Source organism: Heloderma suspectum, chromosome 1 (assembly GCF_057233095.1).
Source record: "Heloderma suspectum isolate Gila_16-S chromosome 1, 16-S_ref, whole genome shotgun sequence".
NCBI lineage: Eukaryota > Metazoa > Chordata > Lepidosauria > Squamata > Helodermatidae > Heloderma > Heloderma suspectum.
The window spans coordinates 15428937-15455997 of record NC_139458.1 but is presented as its reverse complement, the minus strand read 5'-3'; the positions used below and the strand labels follow the sequence as shown (position 1 = coordinate 15455997).

Below are 27061 nucleotides of genomic sequence, written 5' to 3'. Positions count from 1 at the left end.
ATGGAGGGCTGAGACAGTGCTTGTCTTAAGGCCACCCCACTGAGTTCATGGCTCAGGTGCAATTGTTAACTAGAGACTTTCTGACTCACAGTTCACTTGCTTAGCTCCTGCAGTACCCTAGTTTCCTACTTTCAGAGTATAATTATTTATCATATTTTGATTCCACCCCTCCTCCAAGGAGCTCATGGCAGTGTGGCTGGTTCTTTACTCCCATTTTTATCCTCACAATAAGCCTGTGAGGTAGGTTAGGCTGAGAAGATGTGAGTAACCCAAGGTCACCCAATGATCTTCAGGGCTGAGTGGGGATTTGAACTTGGGTCTCACTGCTCCTAGTTCAATACCACATTGGCTGTGTTCGCACATAACACTAAGCCGTCAGTTATGTTGCTTTAGCTATGAATTATCTTGCCGATGAGCAAAGAAACTGTGGCTTGTTCTCTCTATTTCTGGTTTGTTTCTCTCCAGCACATTTTGCCAGCCTTCAGATCAATTTCATTTTCAGCCTGCTCTTGCTGGGTGTCTGTTTCAGGGTGGACAGCAGCACAAACAAGTTAGGGATAAGCCATGGTTCTGGGTTCAGACATTATGATAAGCCATGGCTTAAACAAGCTAGACTTCATAAGCCAACAACAAACCATGGCTTCTTTGTAGTTTATAGGTGATTGACAAGCCACAGTTTGTTTGTGGAGATGCATTCACAGTTTCGACAACCCAGGGACTTTTTAAACCCTGGATTGTTGTGAATGAAGCAGGAGCAAATGAGTATGCTGGTTCTCACCACCTGTTCACTCCCACTAGGGATAAATGTTAAGCATTGGGTTACAACTTTAGTTTCTCTCTTCCCCAACAACCCAGAAATCCTGGTTCACATGTCATGTTTAACAACCCAGGGATGGAGAGTTCCTAGGTTGTTTTGCTCCTCCCGCTTGCAGCAGGAGCAGCTGGGCGTCTGGAACCAACATGCTCACTCATTCACTCCTGCTTCATTCACAGCAATAAACCGAGTCACAAGCCAGATTGCAACAAACCAAACCATGGCTCAATGCTATGTGCAAAACAGGCCATTAAATGGAGGGGGAAATGCCCCATACGGATGTTCCCCAAAAGTTGCTAAATGATGTTTCAGAGGCAGTAGACCACTGAATACCAGCTGCAACAGCAAAGGGAACCCCTCAAGCTCTGCGTATGTGCTTTCTGGGGCTATTTAGTTGGCTACTGTGGGAAGTAGGACACTGAATTAGATGAACCTTTGCTCTGATCCACCAGGGATGTTCTTGTGTTCTGATGAAGCAAAGTCCCCCAAATGGCCACTTCTGTGCTGCATAAAAGGCAAGTTCAGTAAAGCTCACACAGAACTTACCTTGCAGTGAATAATGGAGATCATCAATGTCTGTGGAAGACTGCTCTTCAGAGGGCGGGGATATTTTGGAAGTTTCCATGTTTTTAAGCTCTAGAGGCACTGTAAGCTCATTTCAACTGCCAAACTGGATTAGGGAAAAACAGAACAGAAAAAAAAGCAAAGTTAGTAGATAGGCAGGCCTGGGTTTCCCCTATGAAACTTAACAAAGGCAACTGGCTTGCTTCTGTTTTCCAAGGATGGTGTTTTCTTAGATTATCTGGATCAGGGACTACGCCTTCTTTTTGAATCATAAAGCCGTTAAGATATCCTTTGGGGTCTTATTCATGCTATTTCTAACAACTGGCTCACCTCCAGGCCTGGAAATGCCGCTGCTATAAAACAGGAAATACGATCTGGATCCAAAGATGTGAGGCACAGATTTGAAGGGACGCAGGAAAATTAGGAAGTCAAGACGTCAGGTTGACGGATCCTCCTGGGGTACTTTCAGCCAATGTGTATCTATCAACCCCAGGGGTGTTTCTTTTATTGTCTTCTTTCCCCCTCGTTAAATCTTTCCCTTTGCTGTGTTCTTTTCTTGCTCAGCAATTATTCTAGCAGTTTGGGAACAAATGTAGCTGAGCCAACAGAAGATTAAAAGGCAACTAAGAAAGTGATGTTGCCTGACATAACAAGAAGGATTCGTCTTGCCCTATCTGTATCTTAGCTACCACAGTGTACCCCTGCAAATTCCATTCGCAACAGAGTTTATTTTTCAACCCTGAACCCATCTTTCTTCTGGAAGCCACCCTCATCCATCATACAACCTCACATTTTGAGCTATTATGTACAGTGTCTTCGGTATAAAAAGAAGTTCATTGTACACAACTGCAGTAAGTCTGTTATGTTGGCCAGGGAAACTTTAAAAAAAGTGAATGGGGGCCAAACAAATCTGACCTTCACCCAACAAACAAAAAAGGCAATAAATTTACATCACTCCCTATTGTGGTACATGGCCAGCTCACACTGTTTATTGTTAGTGATTGCTTCAGATCTGAATTCCTTAACGCTGCCTTGAGAAATGTACCCCTTCATTTCTATTTACTCACTCCTGTGTAAGGCTCTTTAAAACAAATGTCTCTAGAGCAGATAAAAATGGAGTTTTTTTGTTTGCATACTCCACAATTAACTGATGGAACTCCTTGCATCAAGTTGTTCTAATGGAAAAATAAAAAGGCAAGATAAATATGAAGGGTAGATCTGTCAGTAGCATCTTGACTTGATACAGACCAAGTATATCTCTCTGGTCCACTGTTTGTTCAAGGAACAAAGGCTGAGAGATAGCAAAACACAATGGCCTCATTCACACATAATACTAAACTAGGCTTACCCAAGCTGGTGCCCTCCAGATGTTTTGGACTTCAGTTCCCATCAGCCCGAGCCAGCATGGTCAATGGTCAGGAATGCTGGGAGCTGTAGTCCAACATATCTGGAGGGCACCAGGCGTGGGAAGTACATGAGCCTTCCTGCATGCTCCCCCTCCCCTCCTTCTTATAAGGAGTGCCCACTTGGAGACCAGAAGCTTTTACTTGGGTTTTCAACTAACCACAGTCACTGGTAACATTTGGACAAACTGTGGTTAGTTTTAACTATGGTTTGAGGACACAAGCCAGCTTCAAACCATGGTTTACGACAATGGCTTCCCCCCTAAACCAAAGTGAAGACTAACCTTAGTTCTCCGTTCAGCCTAAATGGGTAACTGTAGTTAGTTGAAAACGGAAGCAAGAGCATTGGTGACAATCGAGGCCTTTTAAAAACCTGCACAGGGTGCGGGAGGATAGGGGGAATATCTGGAGGAATGCAGCTAAAGGGGAAGGCTTAAACCTCTCCTCCCTGCATGCAATGTTCCTGATTCAGATCGTGCACTTACTTGTAAGTAAAAAAGCAGAGGGGCAGCAGCACCCTATGGAGTTAACACAATATGTCATTTGGCTCTTAGATGGCTTTAAAGAGAGAATAGTTCCTTCCATGGATATTAGACACGATTAGATATTTTTCTTCCTCATACATTAGCATCCTGCTCTTGAATCCTACAGAGTTTCCAGAATGGCTAGATGGAATCTTGATGTTGCCGGGAAGCAACAATAGGAGATGGGCGTTGCCTTCATGTCATGGTTGTGGGCTTCCAGGAAGCATCTGCTTACCAATTTGGGAAGCAGGATGCTGGATTTAGAATCGGGGTGCAGAACCTCTTTCATCCCAAGGGTGGAATTCAATGTCAGAGAAGCTCTTGGGTGCCACATTCCAGTCGTGTCTGAGCCAAACGCAAAGGAGTGGGGCTAAAAATATCCCAAATGCCAAAAATCCCAGCCTATTTTGGCTTAAAGCTCTTACTGTGGCTAACCAAACCTTAGGAGAGGCATCTCAACCTATTAGAATGGGAAAAACCACACAAAAGCCTGGAAGCCACCAATCAGGGGGAAGGGGCTGTGGCCATCTGGGGAACCCCAGAGAGCCAGATTGGGACCCAAGACAGGCCAGATTTGGCCCACGGGCCTGAAGTTCAACACCCCTGCTGCAGTCAGACTAACATAGATAGAACTTCAGTCTAACGTAGCAGGGCCCTTCTTGCACCCTTAAATTCCTGGAGAGATCTGTAATGGTGCAGAAACTGTTCCCACAAGACTGGGAGTTTTCCTGAAATCAGATGGAGAGACCCCATGAGGAAGCAGTTTGCCACGTGGAAATTGGCAAGTACAGACTGGCCCTCAGTCCCTGGCAGAGGTGGAACCTGAACTCAGATGCTGTGGATTGGCTTGGAAGCCAGCTCCCTGTCCTCTGAAGCACACTGCCTCGGCAATACAGTTTTAATGGAATGGTAAATCAACTGCAGTAATATCTGCTCAGTCACCTCCTCCATGCAGCTGCCTAGATTATGTATTTATGATCCAACCAAGAATTCTAAATCTCTGTATCCCCTGTATGGCCAGACCTTTCCATATAAGCAAACAAACATTCCCAGCAATACACAGTTATGAATCAGCACAGAAGCCGGGTCGGAGATGAAATGGCAGATTTGTTATGGGCTTGGTACTGCAGGCTTCCAGTTTCATTGTTAACACTGAAGCTTGTCTGGATTATTTTCAGGCACGCTGGAAGTGGAGTCGGTAGTATCAAGTTGCTACCAGCAGTACTTATGCAGAACTACTTCTCCATATTCTATTATAATCTTAGGTCCTGTCCACACATGCAGCAAAATCACATACTACTCTTTTTCTAGGACTGTACCACATCATTCTGACCTTGGGGGAGAATGAGCTTGCATATTTGAACACGTTGCCATTTTAAAAAACATTCCATGGACATAGAACAGTGGCATATCAGAGAGAAAGCTAGCCTGTAACCCTTCTTAACGTGCCAGTTATCTACCTGCGAGAAGTTTATGTTCCTGAAGAAGCATTTAAAAATGCAATTCACTCCATCATAGCAGAATAGCAGAATTCAGGGGAAATTGCACCAAGCGATTTTAATAGACCAGTTGTTAGAGCTTATATATACACTGAAGAATAGCATGTGGTACAGCCTAGACAGATATGACATTTTAATTCTGCCTTTCCTCCAAGGAGCTCAAGTCAACATGCATGGCTCTCCCCCTCCACTTATTTTGTCCTCACAAAAACCCTGCAAGGTAGGTCAGGTTGAGAGTGACTAGGTCAACTTCAATCACTAAGCTTTATGGATGTGTGGAGTTTTGAACTTGGGTTTTCCCAGTCCTAGTCTGAGATGCTCACCACTTTGGCTGGCTGGCAGGCAGGCAATCTTTTTGAGTGAGATGCGTGCCCAAGTTTAGTCCAGGGAAGGTGGGGGGGGGAACCCTGTGCCCTAGATACCAACTGTCTGGAGAAACACTGTATTAACTATTTGGCATTAGCTCAGTTTAAAATAATAAACCATGGTGGTGACCTTTTTAACAAAAGAAAAACCATTGGGGTAAAGGCAAATGTGTTTGTGGCATAGTAAATGTAACAGGCAGATTAGCTGTGCCTGTTACATGGGAAGAAATATTGATTTATAAAGCAAACATAAAAAGAGCAAGATTCTGTTGATTCCAAAAAGTGAGAGAGCCTTTGTATCTCCTTATGTTTGGCTTGGAAGCCTGCCACTGTTTTATAAATAGACCTGCTGCTGGAAACCCCATGGGGGCGAAAGAAAATGCATGGTCTTTGCTGGTCCTGGAAATAAAACACTGGAAGATCCCAGAGCAGAAACCCTTTACTCACAGTCAAATAATGATCATTATATCATTAGTAATATTATTTATATAGATCCTGTTTGTCAACTGCAGGAATCTTACATCGATCTCTCTATAAAAGCCCCAAATGCCTGCCACAATCTTGACAGTACTGAGCCAAATGGATCCAAACATCTGACCTGCCATAAGGTAGCTTCTTATGTTCACTTTTCCCCAGTTACATGAAAAATTGGAGTAATATTACTCCTATGGGAAAAGTAAAGCAAACCACTCGGGAGCAACTGTGGCACAGGCACAGCCCGCTTGCCATCCCTGAGATTCTTCACTGAACTGAATCTCGCAGGATGTGTGCCCATTTTTACACTGCTGCCCAATTAATCAGGGGCACCATTTTAGCTGATTAAAAGTTTTAGCAATTCATCTACCCCAGCCTTCCCCAACATGGTCCCCTCCAGATATGTTGGACTACAACTCCCATCACCCATGACCATTGGTTGTGGTGTCTGGGGCTGATGGGAGTTATAGTGTAAAAAATCTGGAGGAACCTACGCTGGGGAAAGCTGAATTCTAACCAATTAATTGATTAAACACAGTAGCCCTAATATATAATGTGTTTGGCCACAGCATGAAGAACTTCATCAGGAGGGCTTTAAACTGAATCCTACGGGGAAGGGAGATGTAATGTTGGGGGTAACAATGGACGTAGGCGCATGCACTGCAATGGAGAGAACAGCGCTGATAGCGCCCAATAATAGTCTTCAGACACATGTAGGAAGAAAGCCAGACTATGAAGCACATGGTCTTCGATGTCTATATACTAATGCCCAGAGTATGGGAAACAAACAGAACGAACTTGAACTCTTAACACAGGAGGGAAATTATGACTTGATAGGTATAACTGAGACTTGGTGGGATGACTCTCATGACTGGAATACAGCAGTTGAAGGATATAACTTGTTCAAAAAGAACAGGAGGAACAGAAAGGGAGGCGGGGTTGCACTGTATGTGAAAAATACATATCTCTGCACAGAAATACAGGAGGAGGAGCTTGGTAGCCCCATCGAGAGCATCTGGGTTGAAATAAATGGAGCAAAGAATAAAAGGAACCTGGTGGTCGGAGTCTACTACCGGCCACCCAGTCAAGGAGAAGCCAAGGATGAAACTTTTGAAAAGCAAATAGCCAATGTTTTAAGGAAGCATGATGTAGTAGTAATGGGGGACTTCAATTTCCCCGATATTTGTTGGGAGACAAATTCTGCCAAACATGGCCCCTCCAGGAAATTCCTGACTTGTGTGGCGGATAACTTCCTCCTACAGAAAGTAGAGGAAGGAACTAGAGGATCGGCTATCCTGGACTTGATCCTAACCAACAGAGATGACTTAGTGGATAAAGTAGCAGTTACAGGAACTCTGGGGGAAAGCGACCATGTTGTACTTGAGTTCTTGGTTCTAAGGGAAGCAAAAGCCGAGTGTACTCAAACGCGTACCCTGGATTTTAGGAAAGCTGATTTTAATAAACTCAGAACAATGATCAGTAAGGTCCCATGGCAAACAATGCTAGCGAGAAAAGGAGTCCAAGATGGGTGGGAACTTTTAAAAAAGGAAATTCTCAAGGCACAATCACAAACAATTCCAACAAGAAGAAAAGGTGGAAGACAACAGAAGAAGCCAATGTGGCTTCACAAAAAGCTTAGGGATGACCTGAAAACAAAAAAGGACACATATAGGAAGTGGAAAGAAGGCCAAGTAACAAAGGAAGAGTACAGGCAGGTAGCACAGAATTGCAGGGATGGCGTCAGGAAGGCTAAAGCTGAGAACGAGCTGAGGTTAGCGAGGGATGCTAAAAACAACAAAAAGGCTTTCTTCAGCTACGTGCATAGTAAAAGGCAGAGGAAAGAAATGGTTGTTCAGCTATTAAAAAAGGATGGCAAAATGATAACAGATGACAAAGAAAAGGCAGAGGTGCTCAATTCCTACTTTGGCTCAGTCTTCTCCCAAAAGAGGGTCTATGACCCCCCTGGCAAAGGCGAAGTACAGGCTGAAGGGGCAGGATTGCAGCTTGAGATCGACAGGCATATGGTCAAGGAACACCTCATTACTTTGAATGAGTTCAAATCTCCAGGGCCAGATGAACTGCATCCTAGAGTAATAAAGGAACTGGCAGAAGAACTCTCAGAACCGCTGTCTATTCTCTTTGAGAAATCATGGAGGACCGGGGAAGTGCCAGATGACTGGAGGAGGGCTAACGTTGTCCCTATCTTCAAAAAGGGTAAAAAGGAGGAACCTGGGAACTACAGACCAGTCAGTCTGACATCAATCCCTGGGAAAATTCTGGAGCAGATCATAAAGCAATCCATCTGGAAGCACCTTGACAACAATGCTGTGATTACTCGAAGCCAACATGGATTTGTCAAAAACAAGTCCTGCCAGACAAATCTGATCTCATTTTTTGATCAAGTCACCTCCCTTGTAGACCGTGGGAATGCTGTAGACATCATATACCTCGACTTCAGCAAAGCTTTCGACAAAGTGCCCCATGATATCCTGATGAGCAAACTTGCTCGAAGTGGGCTAGATGAAACAACGATCATGTGGATCCACAGTTGGCTACAGAATCGGACTCAAAGAGTGCTTATCAATGGGACCTTCTCAAGCTGGGGAGAAGTAACGAGTGGGGTACCGCAGGGCTCAGTCCTGGGCCCAGTGCTCTTCAACATTTTTATTAATGACTTGGAGGAGGAGGTGCAGGGAATGCTGATCAAATTTGCAGATGACACAAAATTGGGAGGGATAGCTAATACTTTGGAAGACAGAAACAAAATTCAAAGTGATCTGGATAGACTGGAGTGCTGGGCAGAAAACAACAGAATGGCATTTAATAGGGACAAATGCCAAGTTCTGCACCTAGGAAAAAGAAACCAAATGCACAGTTACAAGATGGGAGATACGTGGCTCAACCACACTACGAGCGAGAAGGATCTTGGAATTGTCGTCGATCACAAGCTGAATATGAGCCAACAATGTGATGTGGCTGCAAAAAAGGCAAATGCTATTTTGGGCTGCATTAATAGAAGCATCGCTTCCAAATCCCGGGAAGTACTAGTTCCCCTCTACTCAGCACTGGTTAGGCCTCATCTGGAGTACTGTGTCCAGTTCTGGGCACCACACTTTAAGAAGGATGCAGACAAGCTGGAGAGGGTTCAAAGGAGGGCAACAAAGATGATCAGGGGACTGGAAACAAAGCCCTATGAAGAGAGACTGAAAGAACTGGGCATGTTTAGCCTTGAGAAGAGAAGACTGAGGGGAGATATGATAGCACTCTTCAAGTACTTGAAAGGTTGTCACAGAGAAGAAGGCCAGGATCTCTTCTTGATCATCCCAGAGTGCAGGACACGGAATAATGGGCTCAAGTTACAGGAAGCCAGATTCCGGCTGAACATCAGGAAAAACTTCCTGAGTGTCAGAGCAATACGGCAATGGAACCAATTACCTGGGGAGGTGGTGGGCTCTCCCACACTGGAGGCCTTTAAGACGAGGCTGGACAGCCATTTGTCAGGGATGCTCTGACTTGGATTCCTGCATTGAGCAGGGGGTTGGACTCGATGGCCTTGTAGGCCCCTTCCAACCCTACTATTCTATGATTCTATGATTCTATCTAGGAAGAGAATAAGAGAGAGAGAGAGAGAGAGAGAGAGAGGGAGGGAGGGAGAGAGGGAGGGAGGCAGGCTAGATTCCATGAAATAGATGCCAAGTCAGGGTATATTGCACTACTTGCAGGGTGTTTTGCAATACAACATATCCCACCCACTATAATGGCTGGCTTTTGGCGAGTAATGCAGTAAAATGCAGCTTGAGCTTCCAACTGGGCTTTAAAAAAAAAAAAGTTTGAAAAGCAGAAAACAAAGTAATTAAACTGCATATAAATATTAATGCCAATTTCAAAAGATGAAAGGGGGAGAGGAAGGCACAATCAAGGAAGACGCAGCAGTGGATTCTCCCAGGAGAACAGCACGGTGTTTGGGCACTTTAAACAAATACTGTTTATAAATTCTCTTAATAAATTAAAGTAAAATAAAGCCGACTAAGGAAAAACATCTGGGAAGACTCCACACAGTTAAAATGCCCAACTCGTCCTTCCTCCTCCACCCCCCTGTCATGGAAGCTCCCCCCTTTGAAACCACAGAAATATCCTTCAGTGCACAAGCAATGGCTTCCTCAGGTTTCTACATACACACCTCGGAAGCCAGGGTTAGTTACCAAGGCGGAAAGGGGGAGGAGGCTGCAATTAGAATCATGTTAACTTGGCTGGTTGACAAGCCAGGCTAAGCAAGGAAATCCAGGCCATTTCGAAGAAATGTGCCTGCTGCCATTTTATTGAGAAAACGTCATGTTTCAATTCTGGACTGACCGTACCATAAGAGAATGGTTTCCTCTCCTCGAAAACACAAGGGATAAAATGAAAGTGCAACATGCATTTTTAACTATCTGTTGTTTTCTTGTCTGGATGTTGGACTGGGGCAGGGGAGGGCCTAGAGATCTGAATAAAGATAAATGGCATTTCCTGTGGAGGGGGGGAATGGGGTGCTGCTTTCACTGTGGCACATTTCCAGGTGGAAATACACATGCCACAGTGCTGCGTGTGCTCAAGAGGAAAGGATGTATACTTCTGTACCCATTTCAAGGGTTAGCAAAGCAGAGTGGCTAAGGGCTAATCTTATGTATGTTTGGACAGAAAAAAAAAGCCTACAACTCCCAGCATGCCCCATCCAGCCATGCTGGCTGGGGAATGCTGGGAGCTGTAGGACTTTTTTTCTGTCCAAAGATGCATAGAATTGTGCTCTTAAGTGTGTGGTCTAAGAAGCAGGAAGACAAATCTTGCCTCTATTGGGAGCCTACTCCAACCACCCGGTGCCCTCCAGATGTGTTGCACTGCAACTCCCATCATCCCAAGCCAGCATTGCAAACTTAGGTGAGCTCTCTACTTACCAGCTTCTGTTCCTCACTGCCCCACCCCCTACACATCTGCAATAGGGAAATAAACGCTAATACTACCTACCTTGCAGGGTTGCTGAAAAGGCAAATGAGATAACGTATGTCAGTGATTTTCTAACTTTCTACCTTCAGAGAATACGTTCCACTTCACTGAGGCCATGCTGGTTGGGGATGATAAAAGTTGTAGTCCAACACATCTGGGGGCCAGCAAGTTGGGGAAGGGAGTTTTACGATGTGCCCAATTCATGAGGGACACTTGCCAGGCCTGTTAGTAAAGCAGAGAAGAAAGCTCTCACTTGAGAACTTTCTGCTTGAAATTGTGTGGGGCAGGAAAATTGGGGCGGGGGGGAACTGAGGTGAGATTTGGCAGAGGAAATTATTCAAAGGTGTCAGCGGAGCACTTATTGGTCAGCAAGCGCAGTGGTGACAATATATTCTATTTTTAAACTTTTGTTGTTGCTACAGGCAGTTGCCATGTTTTCCCCCCACAACAACTCTGTGGGGCATTATGGGAACAAAAAATAGCAGACAGCCTTGCAGCAACAACAAATATGTTAAAGAAACACCTGCTACAGCTGACCAATCAGTCCCTCCTGAATATATTTGCCCCAAATTGCTGAAATGCTCCCCCTCCCCGATTCACCACCTGCAAATGGTGCAGTGAATGAGGGTGGGTGGGTAATTTTCACTCAAACATGGGCCTCACTGCTGCCCAACATGAAATGAGAGTTCACCCCACAACACACCTACCACGCCCATGCACCTGGCCATTGTAGGGGAATATGGAATAGTGGAGGATAAGCTCTCTGTCACAGAAGCTTGTCCACCAAGACTGATTTTGTCCCTGTGGATCCTACAATATGCTTCTAAGGAACCCTCAAGGCCCTCCAGAACAGAGTCTGAAAACCACCCTGATATGTGAAGACCTCTGAACGCTCAAGTTCATCAGCCCAACAAATAAACAGGGTCATACATTTGCTTTCTCAAACAACTCTGCCCTTTCTCCCTTGCTGCCCCTTAGGCCCGGAACTGCCTCCCGGAACACTTGGTTAATGCCACCTCGCTTCCATCCTTCAAATCCTTCCTCTGCAAAACCCAACTTTTCTGTGAAACCTTTGGCACAACCCCCTAGCCTCCAGGCAAGTCTGAGGGAACATGATGCTGCCACCTTGCTGACGCTAAACAGGCTCGAGTCTGGTTGGTGTCTGGATGGGAGACCTTGTGGGAACCACATGTACACAATCTCAATTGGAAGAACAGTGACATATAAATGTACTCAAATAAAATAGACTACTGTGCCCTACCATAATTAAGCCTAAGCACATGTAATTGAAATAACTGTACAACTGTACCTGAGAGAACACTTTATCCCATATGTAGCTGCCTGTACTTTAAGGGCATCCACATATACCTTTCTTCAAGTGCCCCCTCTTTCTGATGCTCGGAAGGTGGCAACAAAAGAGAGGGCTTTTTCGGTGGTGGCCCCCTAGCTCTCCCAAGGGAAGCTCACCTGGTGCCCACACTGCTACCTTTTCAGCACCAGGCAAAGACTTTCTTATTCTCCCAGGAGATCCGGGTTCTAGTCCCCACTTGGCCATGGAAGCTCACTGGGTGACGTTGGGCCAGTCACAGACTCTCAGCCCAACCTACCTCACAGGGTTGTTGTTGTGAGGATACAACGGAGAGGAGGATAACGTAAGCCGCCTTGGGTTCCTTGCAAGAGGAAAAAAGACGGGCTATAAATGCAGTAATAAAAAAATGCAGTCTGGGGAATGCTGGGAGCTGTAGGACTTTTGTCTGTCTAAACATGCATAGGATTACACCCTTAGAGTGCAGTCCTAAAGCACTGATGTTCAACAGACATGGGAACTCCGATGAGAGGAAGACAGTGTCAAGGGCTCCTTGGAGGCCTCTCTCAGTCTAATCCAGTAGCCAAGTCCAGACACAGACAAAGGGATTCTTTTCAAAGCTTTATTCCTCTTTTACAACTTAACAACTCTACTGTTAGCAACTAGCTATGAGCAGCAGAGTACCTATGCCCTAAGTTGGAACAGTTAGTCCCCGTTTGAAAGGGAATCACTGGCAGACCCTGAACTTAAGGGCTAGGGAGAGTCCCCCCCCCTTTTCCCTTGGATCCTCTGGGCGTAACTGTTGTTTGCGCGCCAACCGGGCACTACGCCTCCTTTCCGCGCCATTTGGCGCAGCTCTCTGCGTCGGCGTCGCGCGTCCAGCAAGTCTGCTTCCCGCGCTCTGTCACTCCCAGGACTGCTATCTAAGCTAGGAATGCCGGTGGGAGGAATCTCTGTCAGCTGTTGGCCCTGGGAATGATGAGCGCGCTCCTCTCCCAGGAGCTACCCCTCTTCCTCAGAATCAGAACTACTCTGGGATTCTATGGGCTCAGTGTCCACCCTGATAGACAGAGGCTTTTACAGTCTCTCCGTGTCAGGAGTGCCCTAGCTGCCTCCTGCAGTCCCCTCCAATAGCCAACTCAGGACACAGACGATGAAGATTCTTTCCAAGGCATTATTCCTTTATTACTTTATGACTCTTTCAGATACTAATCACTAGTGATTAAGCAAGGAACAGCACTGGGGAAAGAAAGCAGAGTAGCCTAAGCTCCAGGTAAGGCACTTGGTCCCCGTTTGAAGGAGAACCGCGGGAAGACTCTGAACTTATGGGCTATGGAGAGATCCTCCCTCTTTCCCTTGGGTCCTCGGGACGCGACCGTTTTATTATTATTATTATTATTTATATCCCGCCTTTTTCCCAATAGTGGGACTCAAGGTGGCCATTTTTTAGCGCCAAACGAGCGGAGCGCCTCCTTTCGGCGCCCTCCATCTGTCGTCGCTCCCTGAGTCTGCACCGAGCATCCAGCAAGCCCCCCTCCAGTGCTCTCTCACTGCCAGGGTCACCATCTATCCCAGGAATGCTGGCAGGAGGAATCTCTGCCAGCTGCTGTGCTTGTGAGAGATGAGCGAGCTCCTCTCCCATGGATTGCTGGTCTTCCTCAGAATCAGAACTGCTCTGGGGATCTATGGGCTCAGTTTCCACCCTGACACTCCGGTCTCCATTTTGACCATTTTCAGCTGGACGGGCCTCTTGGCCCATCTAGCTTACCTACTTTCCAGTGGGTGGGAATGGCAACAGAGAGGCTCTTGGACTGAGTGGATCCAACCCGCCCCCCCCATCCCACCCACTTTTCTCCCTCTCTGGCCTCTTCTGAGGACATTGTTGTGTCTTCAAAAGATAAGCTACCACGATGGTGTCCTCAGCAGCTGCAAGGGAGCGAGGGATGGAAGAATTTCCACTCAGTTTCTCACCCCAAGGTTGTAGATTTGTCTATGATCTCGGAGGTGGCAATCGGTGCCGTCCTATGAGAAGATACAGGATTGTTCTGCTAAAGTCATTTTAAATATTTTAGGATTTTTTGGTCCCCACAATGTGGATTGTCCTCTTATACCTGATACTGTATGTTGTCGGCACATTTATTAGTTTTATATTGTTGATTTTATCGCAATGTTATTTATATCATTATTTTTTATGTTTTAAACCATAAAATGCCAAGAGAAATTTTCCTTTCATAAATTCAATAAATACAAAAATATATTCTCCCTCTGTATACCTCTGCCTCCATTTCCTGCCCCTTCCTCTGCTGCCTCCCCCGTGTTGAATTTTAGACTGTAAGCCCCTTGGGGCAGGGACCTTTCCTCTTGTACCTTATTCTGCACAGTGATGATGTAACAACAATAACAGTAGCCACAATAATAATCCCATGGCCCCTAGATAACATCTGGGGTGGGTGGGGCATAGGATAGTTTGGATTCCTGGATCCGAGGTCAGAGATGGCACTCAGACCCAGGACTCCAAACTCCCCTCCCCCTCGCAGCCAGTGTGGAGAGAACCATGCTGGCGACCTCGGAGAGGATGGAAAGGGAGAAGTTCTGTGGGCAGGGAAGGGACTGGGGAAGTAGGGATACGAGCTATCCTCAGCCCTCCCCAGGCTCCTTCCATCCCCCTCCACAGAGCCCTAGCTAGACTGGCAAAAATGCCGGTCTAGCAAAAATGCAAAGCAGGAGAGGTGTAGAGGCGGCAATCACCTCTGCGTTCTTCCCACTCTGCATACGATGCTCATCAGCCTCTGAGTTCAGAGGGTGAGGGGCATCAAGATAGGACTTGGTCTAAGCTTGATGTTCTCAGATGGGCAGGAAAATCTGTAGGTGAGCAATTTTTTTTAGCAGATCCATTGCCACTGAGAGATGCTAGAATAATGTGCTCCCCCATTCACTGCTATGTCCTTGGAAGCTTATCCTGCAAACATGAATGCACTGAAATATATTACTCAGAACTGAATGGGAAATGCTTGAATCAATAAGGGGGGTTTACTGTGGTGAGGGAAACCCAGCGAGCTACACCAGAGCATCAGATCCCTTCCTGGGCCTCATATTAGACAGCAGACACCACCCCCCACCACCCCTAAATGTCAGTAGTCTGTTTGGCATTAAGGGCAGAAGAGACTGTGAGTAGAGCAGGAAGGGAGCTAATGTCGTCAACATATAAATCAGAAACTTTTGCAGGGGCTTTTTCACACACGGCTGAAGTCTAGTTCATTCCAAAAGCAGATGGAGCAAAGGAAAGGAACGGCAGGGGAAAGGATGGTCAATGGTGGAAGATTCCATGTTAAGCCAATGCTACACAATTTGTGAGCCATGGCCAGAGCTGAGCCATGGGCAGCCATTGAGCAGGAGCCAGAAGCCCTGGGGATTGAGCCAGGAGTTTGGAAGTAATGGGAAACTGTGGTTTATTCAAAACCAAAAGCGGAAGATTTCAGGCTCCCTGCTCCTGCCTGCAAAGGAGAAGGACAAGGGAGGGCAAGCAAGCATGCCTGCATCTTGCTACAGCTTTCTCAAAATATTATGTCCGAACTGGGTGGCCACTTCGGTCCCAAGGTCTAGCCCTAGTTGCATTACCGTTGGCTACTAGTTGTGATGGTGATATACTGCCTCCAGTATCAAAGGCAGTATGCCTCTGTACGCCAGTTGCAGAGGAACATGGACAAGAGGGTGCTGTTGCACTCATGTCCTGCTTGTGAGTTTCCTGTGGACAGCTGCCTGGCCACTGTGTGAACAGAATGCTGGACTCGATGGACCCTTGGTCTGATCCAGCAGGGTTCTTCTTAAGTACTTACGAAGAAGAAACATTTGACGCCCCTGATCTTCTTGAAACATCAAACCTTCTCTGGTGGATATCTAGAAGTGGAAGAAGTTATCTAGAAGTGGATAATTCTACTGCAGTCTCTGCCCTGGGAGTAACAGAATGATCCAATCATGTGTGCAGCATAGACTCAATGGCATTATCTGCCTATGGAGGAGTCTGCCTATTGCATCTCTGCATGAATTGGAAACAGGCATGACCAGAGCAGTGACTCATACAAATCTGCAATGGGCTGCTCCTTTGGGCTCCCTGCAGCCTTCAGTTCTGATAATTAAAGGCGCAATCCTATGCATGTTTAGACAGAACAAGTCCTACAACTAAGTCCTACGTTCCCGAGCATGGCTGGCTCGGGAATGCTAGGAGCTGAAAGACTTTGTTCTGCTTAAACATGCATAGGATTGCAACCTCAATTTATTTCCTATGGCACACTAGTATTTAACCTGCAAGCAATTACTACTCTAAGGACCCTCAGATCAAGGTAAGGTCCTGCTCATTAACCTACAATCCATACAGAGCTCTCATTTCATAATGAAGCAATTAATTTTATTTATTCAGGCAATATCAACTTGAAGTTAAAGGACATATTGCTACCATTTTCAATGAACAATGGATCAGACACATATTTCTTTTGTCTCCTGTGTTTAAACCCTGATTGGCAGGCGCCTCTGGAACTTCCTGATCCTTTTCACTTTTCACACATTCTTTATCTCCCTTTCCTCCTTTCTCCCCACACTCTCACCCCGGAACAATGTGAGACATTGTCATCGTATTTGCCTGAGATTAGGCTGTCAATAAAGAACCACTGGGTGCACTAATGGCTGCCCTGACATCATTGTGAATGCCACCTTCCCACAGAGCAGTGGCAGGCAGGTGTGTGCAGCTGGGAGACTTTTAAGCTTGAGCATTCTCACTTCTGAGCCTAAAGGCAGCTCCTAGGGAGGGAAAATCTGGATTGGAGAGCCTCTGTGGTGTGACGGGAAAGGCTTAGCCCCTCCCTCCCAGTGGCTGCTTTTGCAAAAAATAAAATCACGTTGGGAGTGCCGAACATGGAGCTCTGACATAATGTGCAGTTTGGCCCTTAGGACAGAGGTGGAAACGTTCAGGCCCCAGGGGCCAAATCCAGCCCACGTGCAGTTCCAATCTAGACCTCCATATAGTGGAGGCTGGTGGCTCTGATTTCAGTGGGGCCGTGCATCCGCTCCAGGTTTCAGTCAGAACCCGCCAGAACTCTAAAGAAGCTATCCAAGGTGCTGACACTATTTTGGGGATTAGGTTCAGCACCTTGGATAGCACCTTTGGTGCTCTGGCTGGTTCAGGCTGAAACCCAGAATGGATTCACAGCCCCACTGAAATCAGAGCCACCAACATCCACAGTTCCCCAGAGAGCCACGCCCCCTTATCTTGGCCCCACCCCCTTTCCAGCACTGGCCAATCATTCATGGGAACATAGCAAGCACTGTGTCAGACCATTGGTCCACCTACCTCAGCACTGTTGACGCTGGCGGGCAGCAATGGTTCTCCAGCATTTCAGGCAAGATTCTTTCCTAGTCCTACCAGAAGCCGGGGATCAAACCTGGGACCTTCTCCATGCAAAGCAGGTGCTCTATCACACTGAGCAATGGTTCCCTGTCCTTTGCATATTTTTTCCCAATCTAAAAAGTTTGAAATTCCTCTCCTGAGGTTTAGTTACTGGCAATAAGAGTTAGCTAAAATGTGGCGGTATTTTTTTTTTTTTGGATTTTGGCTCTACCCCTACTGGAAAATGACCCCCAAGAGCTTCTCCAAGCTGGAATTAGGCCCTCAGGCTGAATTCAAGGTTCCACATCCCTGCCTTATTTATTATCATTTTAAAAAATATTATATTTATATACCTCCTTTTTTCCTGCAAGGAACCCAAGGCGGCTTACATTCTCCTCCTCCTCTCCATTTTATCCTCACAACCACCCTGTGATGTAGGTTAGTCCGAGAGTCAGTGACCGGCCCAAAGTCACCCAGTGGGCTTCATGGCTGAGTGGGGACTAGAACTTGGATCTCCTGAGCCTCAGTCCAACACCCTAACCACTATGCCACACTGGCTCTAACGAGGTATGGGTTTCCTATTTTCTTTCTGGCATTGCTGCTAGCACAGTCAACTGACCAGCCTGTGCTCCTCTTGTGGCTTTAAAATCTGCAGGCAACGTTTTTCACAGCAATGGAAATAAATGGGATTGCCAGCTGACCCCCCAAACCCAGCCTGGCTCACTCCAGCACCTTCAGTTTGACCTGCAGAAACCAGCAGCTGAAGCTTTTTATGGCAGGGAGATACACGTGATCTCCTGCTAATATTAAGCTGCTGTTAAAGACACTAGCTGTTTCTACAGAGCTCCACTTGCTTGCTGCTATGCCTTTAACTGCAGACTGCTGTGAAAGATTTCAGTAGATGAACCTTCTCCCCTCACTTCATTGCCATGCCAGGGAAAAACATGTCCGCTAAGCATCTGCCTGTCAGGCTGCTGTTAAAAAGCACAGAAATGGGAACAGTACAAATATTGGCAACACTAACCAATGGGAAGGTGGGGAGAAAATGTGTCTACAATACAAACAGGGGCTGTGGGGGTATGCCAGTTAATTTTAGGAATCATCTCAAAAGAACACTATTCATGTTCACTGCACTTCATGCTGTTCAGACAGGCCTGGCTTTTCCTCTTCGTTCGGCTCAAGCCCAGGCAAGCACTCCAGCTCATTCCAGGCTGTTTGTGGGATTCTTCATTAAGGCGGGGCGTTTTAAAGATTCCTACAGATTTCTAACAAACATCCATTTGACATTACTTAAATTAAAGGCTCATTGTCAGCACAACTGTACCATGAAATATATTATAAAATAGCTACAAGTGGAGGAAGAACGCAACGTCTGCGTTGAAGGACGATGGGGAACAAGGACAAAACATTAACACACATTGTTAGCTTCTGTTTTGAAACATGCAGTGCACATGCCAAGGGCTAGCGACAGAAAGCACTTTAAGATCCTTGGGTCATTATCCAAGGATGTGCTGCTTCTTGAATTGCTGCACTGCTGCATGTGAAAACCCTTTTGGTTCAGATGTAATGTTCGAGAGAGCTTCGGCTATTGGGCGGTAGAGAAATGAAATAAATAAATAAATAAAATAAACATTCCTAACTTTCAAACCAAGGCTGGGTAACTCATGTGCCTCCAGATGTTTTGGCCTACAACTCCCATCATACCTCACCATTGGCTATGCTGGCTAGGCCTGATGGGAGTTGGTCAAAACATCTGGAGGGACACATTGCCCACCACTGCTCCAAACCATGGTTTGAAAATCAGGAATGTGCTGAAGATCGGGGGGTGTCTGCCTCCCCCCACTTTCCTTCCCTCTGGCATGCAAATGCCCCACCTCTTCCACAGTTTGCTGTAACCGCAGCTTCATGCAGCCTTCCATAATCTGTGCCCTCCAGATGATTTGAACTACAATTCCCATCAGCCCCAGGCAGCATAGCCAATGGTTAGGGATTATGGAAGTTGTAGGCCAAAGCATCGGGAGGGCACCAGGTGTTGGGGAAGGCTGGTTTAATGCCACATCCATATCAGGGCTAACTACGGTTAGAATTTCCTGAAACCATGGTTTGCAAACCTTCGTCAAACCACAATTTCAAATCCTGGTTTGAGGGCAATCCTGGTTAGCCTAAGTCATAGTTAGTCCTGACTGAGATGTAACACTAAGCTACAGTTACAGGAAAGCATGGAAGAGGGGTGGAAAACTGGTGCACAATAGGAGGAAGAGGAAGCAGTACATTCCTCATAGTTCATGAGACAGGGAGGAGAGAGAGAGCAGGAGACCACAACACATTTCTGCAGAAACATCACAACTTCGAAGCAAGAAGAATGCACTCAAAACTGGTAGAGCAGCAGCTGAAGTCAAAAGAAGAACTTCCTCCAAATTCAAACAGGGTTGCCAACATTTTCAGTGCCCTTGCTCCTGTGCCTTTTACAACAGCCTCAGCCCGACAAACATAGGAAGCTGCTTATACCAGCTCAGGCTATCTGTCCATCCAGCTTTGTATTGCCTAAATTCTGGCTGGCTGCAGCTCTCCAGGGTTTCTGGCAGGGCGAGGTCTCCCTGATCCTTTAATCAGGATACCGAGAATTGAATCTGGAAGCTTTTTGCATGCAAAGCAGCTGCTGTGGTCCCTCTCCCATAACGCCCTTCCTCCTAAATGCACACATTTTTCAGGCGAAGTTTTTCACTTGGGGCTGCACAGCCCTTTAGATCCCAAGGGCCACACACAATACAGGCTCAGGGGTTGGGTGGTGCACACATAAACACACACACACATAGAAAGACTTGCACATACTAGCAATCTGAACCAGGGTTGCTGGAGGAGCATTGGGGGGGGTCAAGGCACCCTTGGAGGGCACCCTTAACGCCTTGGGGGTGGGGACATGCAGCCTCTGTGCTGCAGGTTCTGCACCCGCCCCCGGCTCCAAGATATAATCCAAGCACCAACCTGTCTTCTTTTTTTACACAGCTTTTCAACTCCATTTATTATCCTAGTGGAGTCACACCAAGAACACACACAAAACCTGCTGATAACGACTGAGGTTGCAAAGTATATCATAAACCCACTCAGTGGCAAAAGAAACCCTCATCATACACAATGTAGCACCACCCTGTGAATCATCCTTTGCAGATAGGACAGCTGGACTGAGATCGCGCACACTCTCTCTTAATTCCACCTTCTCATCTTAAACCAAAGGATGCATGGGTCCCTGCTGCAACAGACCCGTTAGAATCTACCCCTCCACCTCTCCAAATCTTGTCTTTCTTCTTCATTTTTAAAAGGGACAGAAAGAGTTTGGTACTCTGCAGACAATTTTTCAGGGTCAACTCTCAGCCTCTCCTTAAGAGTCTTTTTTTGCCTACGTGCACAGCGAAGCTGCCCCAGTAGAGGCACTGTCTCAGCCAGGGCAGCTTTGCCTGCCCCACACTGTCTCCCATTGGGGAGGGTGCAGGGTGCAGTGCTTACTTATATCCTCCCAATCGGCAGAGACTTCCCCTTAGCCTCTGGGGGACATAAGAACATAAGAAGAGCCCTGCTGGATCAGACCAAGGGTCCATCTAGTCCAGCATTCTGTTCATACAGTGGCCAACCAGCTGTCGACCAGAAACCCACAAGCAGGGCATGAGTGCAACAGCTCCCTCCTGCCCATGTTCCCCAGCAACTGGTGTATGTAGGATCACAACCTCTGGTATTTATTTATTTATTGCATTTATATCCCGCCTTTTTTCCTCTTGCAAGGAACCCAAGGCGGCTTACATTCTCCTCCTCCTCTCCATTTTATCCTCACAACAACAACCCTGTGAGGTAGGTTGGGCTGAGAGTCTGTGACTGGCCCAAAGTCGCCCAGTGAGCTTCCATGGCTGAGTGGGGACTAGAACCCACATCTCCCAGCTCCCAGTCCAACACTCTCGCCACTGCACCACGCTGGCTCTCTGGTACTGGAGGTAGCACATAGTCATCAGGACTAGTAAGCATTGACAGCCTTTCCCTCCAGAAATTTGTCTAGCCCCTTTTAAAGCCATCCAAATTGGGGGACATCACTACATCTTGTGGAAGTGAATTCCACAGTTTAACTATGTGCTGTGTGAAGAAGGACTTCCTTTTATCTGTCCTGAATCTCCCACCAATCAGCTTATGGGGATGACCCTGGGGGGGAGGTAATGTCTCCCTATCCAGTTTCTCCACACTGTGCATAATTTTTTACACCTCTGTCATGTCTCCCATCACGCGCCCTTTTTCTAAGCTAAACAATCCCAGATATTGTAACCTTTCCTCCTAAGGGAGTTGCTCCAGCCCCTTGATAATTTTAGTTGCCCTTTTCTACACTTTATTGTATTTTATGATACTTGTCCTGTAAAGCATCCCAAAACCTAAGATAAAAGTAAAATGAAAAGCAGTAATTATATTAATACTATCACTATTATAATTAACTATTAATCAAGGAGATGTGTGACAGCGGAGTGATGTGTTTGCTGAACGTCTGAATCAGTATCACAATGCACATCAAGTCTCTTTGTGAACCATGATGCTGGCTTGCTTACTTTATCCAAAAACCGCAAAACTCATAGGGGAGGTTATCATTCAACCTCACATATCATACGTTCCAATTCAGGAAACTGTTCCCAGGCTGTTAACCTCCCCGCCTTTTACTCCCTCTCTCTCTCATGGCACCTTTCAAGTAGCTACACCTTGAAGGCACCTGAAGGCACACGTATGATAGCAGACTTCATCCAAAGAGAAATACATGTGTCTTCGGCAGAGCATGGTACAGGGAATATAAAGTGCAATCAGCCAAGCAGGGGAGGGCAACTTGTGGCCCTCCAGATGTTTTGGCCTACACCCTGATCATTCATCACCACCAGCTAGGGCTGATGGGAGTTGTAGGCCAATCCATCTGGAGGGCCACAACTTGCCCATGCCTGCCTTAGGTGAAACAACAGCACTCTGTTGCTGAATGACTCTGTTCTGCGAGCCCAACAAATCTACTATGCCAGAACTGGCATAGTTGAATGAGCTCCGTAGAGAGGTTCGCCTGGAGCCTACGTTGTACTCCTTCGGCGCCAGGTGAAGACCTTTTTATTCTCCCAGTACCTTAGCATTTGAGCTTCCTAGTCTTTTAGCTCTGATGTTTTAAATCTGTATTTTAAATCTCTGCATTGCTGCTAGGTTTTATTCTGGTTGTACTGTTATTTTGTGGTTTTAAGCATTCGTATTTTATATTGACTTGTGCTGCGCTTGGTGGTTTTAATTTCTGTGAACTGCCCAGAGAGCTTCAGATATTGGGTGGTATAGAAATAAATAAATAAATGTTTTTTTAAAAAATAAGCAAATAAAGAACTGCTGCGTTTACCTAGGCTGGGTCAGGAAACCTTTTTTCTGTTGGAAGCCACATCCTGCCAGTGCATGGGGCCAATGCCAGCAGTGGGTGGGGCCAGAGCCAAAAGTAGGCGGGGCATCCCCTTTTCTCTCTCTCTCCTGCTCTTCCTTCCCACCCAGTGGGCTGCCAGTGGATTGCTCCTCCCAGAAGTCTGGCTGAACTGATTATCTGCAGAAGGGCTTTTGAAATGAGGCTGAATCGTCCCCACTTTTACCCATACAGGAACCCTGTGAGGTAGGGTTAAGCTGAGAGAGAACAACTGGTCACCCAGTGAACTTCATGGCCTAGTGGGGATTTGAACCTGGGTTTACTCTTAACTACTACACCACACTGACACTCAACCTTGTAGAACCATTCCCCCTTCCCCCCACACATGCACACAAATCCCCCAAACTGCAGGACACAGAATAATGGGCTCAAGTTACAGGAAGCCAGATTCCAGCTGAACATCAGGAAAAACATCCTGACTGTTAGAGCAATATGACAATGGAACCAATTACCTAGGGAGGTGGTGGGCTCTCCCACACTGGAGGCATTCAAGACGAGGCTGGACAGCCATCTGTCGGGGATGCTCTAACTTGGATTCCTGCACTGAGCAGGGGGTTGGACTCTATGGTCTTGTAGACCCATTCCAACCCTACTATTCTGATTCTATGATTCTAAGTCGATCCTAGAGAGCAACAGAAAATGCATGGATTGAATGTTGCAATTGCAAGTCCAGATGGCCACTGCCCTAAAAGGTAGCACCTGTCTTCACCCTCAGGTTTAAATTGGAAGTTGGGTAAGTGACAATAGGACTTCCCCATCCTCTCCTCCCCACAACCCTGCAGAGCAGATTTGGAGAGTGTGCGGACGGCTGTAGGAAGAGGGGGAAACCATTCCGTCAGCTATTTCCATTCTGCTGGTAGAACGACACCATTAGATTCAGGACAAAGCTAACAGTTAGCATCAAAGTGCCTCACAAAACAATGGGTTGGATCCAGACTTAGTAATACTTAGTAGACACTTTTAACGCAATGGGAATTAAGTCAGTCAGGACCACTGATTTCCATCCATCTGGTCTAAGTATGACTATTTCTGGATCCAGCTGATTATCTCAGAAATTCTTACAATTGCCTTGTAAGGTAGGACAGAACTATTATCCCCACATTACAAATGGAGTCGTAAGGTGGAACAAGGCTTGACTACTGAGTTCATGGCAGAGGTGAGATTCCAACTGGGAACTTCCTGATTTGCAGCCACAAAGCTACACTAGATCCAGTGAAACAGAAGTATTGGTTGATGAATCTCACCTTCTGAACAGTCTGTACAGAACTGAACTGCCATACAGTATAATAGTGTTTTGCCTCCATTATTTTACATTAAATTTAAAACAAATTAACCAATTCTGTATCTTCCCATTGGGAGAACTAGATCTAAATGAGAAATCGCAGGACAGAATGAAAGATGAATTCACACCATATGACATGATCTTTTTCATGAAATTTATTGAATGATGAAAATGCTTTGTCCCCTGCTGTAACCCAGATACATTCTACGTCCTCTCAAGGACTGCAATTTCATTCACTAATCATTTTGCATTTCTAAGCTATTTCATAAGCAATTTCACTGTCCTGGGAATCTCCCCCTCAAGAAGTACATATTTGCATCTGTCTTTAAGCAAATCTTTAAAACTTTTCTGTTTTGTTCAGCATTTTATTCATGCTTTATACATGCTGGTTGTTAGCTGGTTTTTAATCTAGTTTTTGGTTTTGTAAGCTGCCTTGGGAGAGTTTTTTGCCCTGGAAGGCAGGGTATAAATTTATTAAATTACTCAAATATATAAATGTCCATATTTCCATATAAACATTAATAATAATAATAATAATAATAATAATGTATTTGTTATTAATATGCCACTTTATTTGCTAACAAGGTATCAAGGCAGTGCCTAACAGTTTGAAACAATAAGATTTTGCTACCTTTACAATTCGCAAAACAAATTCTTCCTTCCTCACTTCCGCCCCACCCAAAAGAGAAACCCACCATGTGACACCTTCCTATTTCATATTTGACTGGAGCTAACCACCATATTTAAATGATGTTGTCTTTCTCGGTCCCGCACACACAGAGACCTCCTTTAAAAACTCTGGCACAGTTTTCCTGAACCAGGCACCATCCAGATGTGTCGGACCATGATTCCCATCATCCCCTGCCAGCTGGTTGGGGTGATGGGACTTGTGGTCAAACACATCTGGATGGTGCCAAGTTCCAGAAAGCTGCTCTAGAGATTGTGTCTCACAGGGTGGCCAGGTGTCCTCTTTTACAGACACCTGTCCTGTCTGAAGGGCTGTCCAGTCCAATTCTAATTTATAGATAAAGAACCGCCAGAACTGTTGCCCATCAACACTTAGCAAGCTGACCATGCAGAGACACGCAGGCCACCTGGTCACAGCCTTCCACGGGATAGTGAGATGTCCTGCATTTCTATTTCCATTATCATAATTATTTCTAAGTCTGAATCTACACGTATAAACTAGCACACACAAATGCTGCGCAAATCATTGCCCGCTTTTGTCCTCTTTTTGGGCAGTGCATCAGCGGCCTCTCTCCTGCGTGCAAAGAAACGTGACGCAAACGACAAGCAAACATCTCCGAACGTCACAGGATTCTTTGTTGTTGCTCGTGCTGTTGCCGATTCGCTCCCACTGACTCCCGACAGCCCAAACCTCCGCAGGGTTGGTGCGAAGCGTTCCCGAGTATAAGCGCGCGCGCGTCCCAGGGCGGTAGCTTCGCGCTGCATTTTCGGAGGGGGCGGGGTTCTTAAAAAAAGGTGGACCTCACACCTAGAGGAGAACAAAGGCGGCTCCAGACAACAAAGGCCGCCAGGTAGAGCAGCCAGCCAATCAAGGGGCAGGCGCGAGGGGGGAGGCATCGCCCAGCAAGCGGGGGAGGCGCACTGCGCGGGGTGCAAGGCGGGCAGGGTCTCGCCCCAGCGGAGAAGCCCGTCCTTCCCCAGTTGCGCACCGCGGCCCCGATCCCGAGGCGGGGAAAGCAACGGGGCTTTCCAAGCCCGCAAGAGGCGCAGCGCTGCCCGGCGGCACTTTCCGTTTCTTTTCTTTTTTCCCTCCCAGTGTGTCCCTGAAACAAATGGCTCCTTCCACCCCCCTCTGTTTTCTCCTGATCCTTTCCCGCCCAGGCGTGCACGGCTCGGGGACCGCCTCTCTAACAGCCGCACATCACTTGCCTTTTCTGCGGGCCAGAGGTGGGAAAGGGCGGCTCTTTCGCTCTCCACTTCCCCACTCCGCCGACTCCGGGCGAAGGAGCTTCCCAATCACACCAAGAACGAATCGTTCTACACCGCCCTGCTTTTCCTCTGGAGGCAACCCCTGAAACAGCATCCCCCCCACGCCCCCCACACACACGCCCCCGCCGCTCCGCGCTTCTCGCCCTGCTTTCGCTTCGCTCCCAAACTCGGCAAGGGCGCGTACGGCTTGATCGGGGCGGATCTTTTTTTCTCGTTCTTTCCCCGCTCCAAACTTGAAGCGATCGGGTGGGGAGGGGCAGGCGGGGGGAGATCTCCCTGCTGCAACTCCGGCACAATCAGGCACCCGCACACATCCCATCGCGGAGTTGCGCTGCTCTCGGCTGAGCTACGCAAACGGACACTTCCACGCGCGGCGCCCGGAGGAAGGGAAAAAAGAACCGCGGAGACGGACTCACTTTTTTTTTTTCGTTTTGCGCGCGCGCGCGCGCTCCAGCCCGAAGTCTGCAGGGGGGGCAGCCGCTCCGGATCAGCTGGGGAGGCGGATGATGGAAGGGGAGGGGAGGGAGGGAGGCAGAGGGAAAGAAGGAAGGAAGGAAGGAGGAGAGGGAGGCCGGGCTCTCCTTCGCGCCGCCGGCTGGAGCCGTCTCCTCCCCGCGCGCTCGAGCTGCTCCGCTCCCCTCCGACTCTCTCGCCCCTGCCTCGGGAGCGCAAACCCCGCCCCGGAGCCGGCCCGCTCGGCCCGCGCGCTCTCCGGCTCCAGGCGGCCGTTGCAGAGGTCGCCGGCGGAGACGTGAGCGCCCTGCCTCGCCTTGGCCCGCGGCCCGACAGTCCGCCCCCGGGAGAGAAGACACAAGGAGGCTCCCTCCCGGCCTGGCGTGGCGCGGCGCGGCGTGGCGCGCTTCCCCGCCTCCCACCGTGGCCAAACAAACAAACAGCACGTGGCTGGTGGCGGGCAGGCCGGGCGGGGGCGAAAAAAGGGGCACCTACCTGCTGGCGCGGGGCGGGGCGGGGCGGCGAGCCGGGGGGCCATTTCCTGCCCGTTCCAGCCCGCGGTCACTCGGAAGGAAGGCCCACGGACGGCAATGGGGC

The 27061-nt window shown here is 47.3% G+C and overlaps 1 protein-coding gene across 1 annotated transcript in view; it reads right to left on the bottom strand.

Moving 5' to 3' along the window:
- The window catches only part of SYNE2 (spectrin repeat containing nuclear envelope protein 2), a 333613-nt gene extending 306870 nt beyond the window's left edge, over positions 1 to 26743 (bottom strand). The window contains exons 1-2 of the mRNA XM_084836884.1: positions 26428 to 26743; positions 1361 to 1484 (exon numbers count right to left, since the gene is read on the bottom strand). Coding sequence (XP_084693010.1) covers positions 1361 to 1439 — 79 coding nt within the window. The 5' untranslated portion in view covers positions 1440 to 1484; positions 26428 to 26743. The remainder of the gene's footprint in view (positions 1 to 1360; positions 1485 to 26427) is intronic.
- Positions 26744 to 27061: the final 318 nt, after the last annotated feature.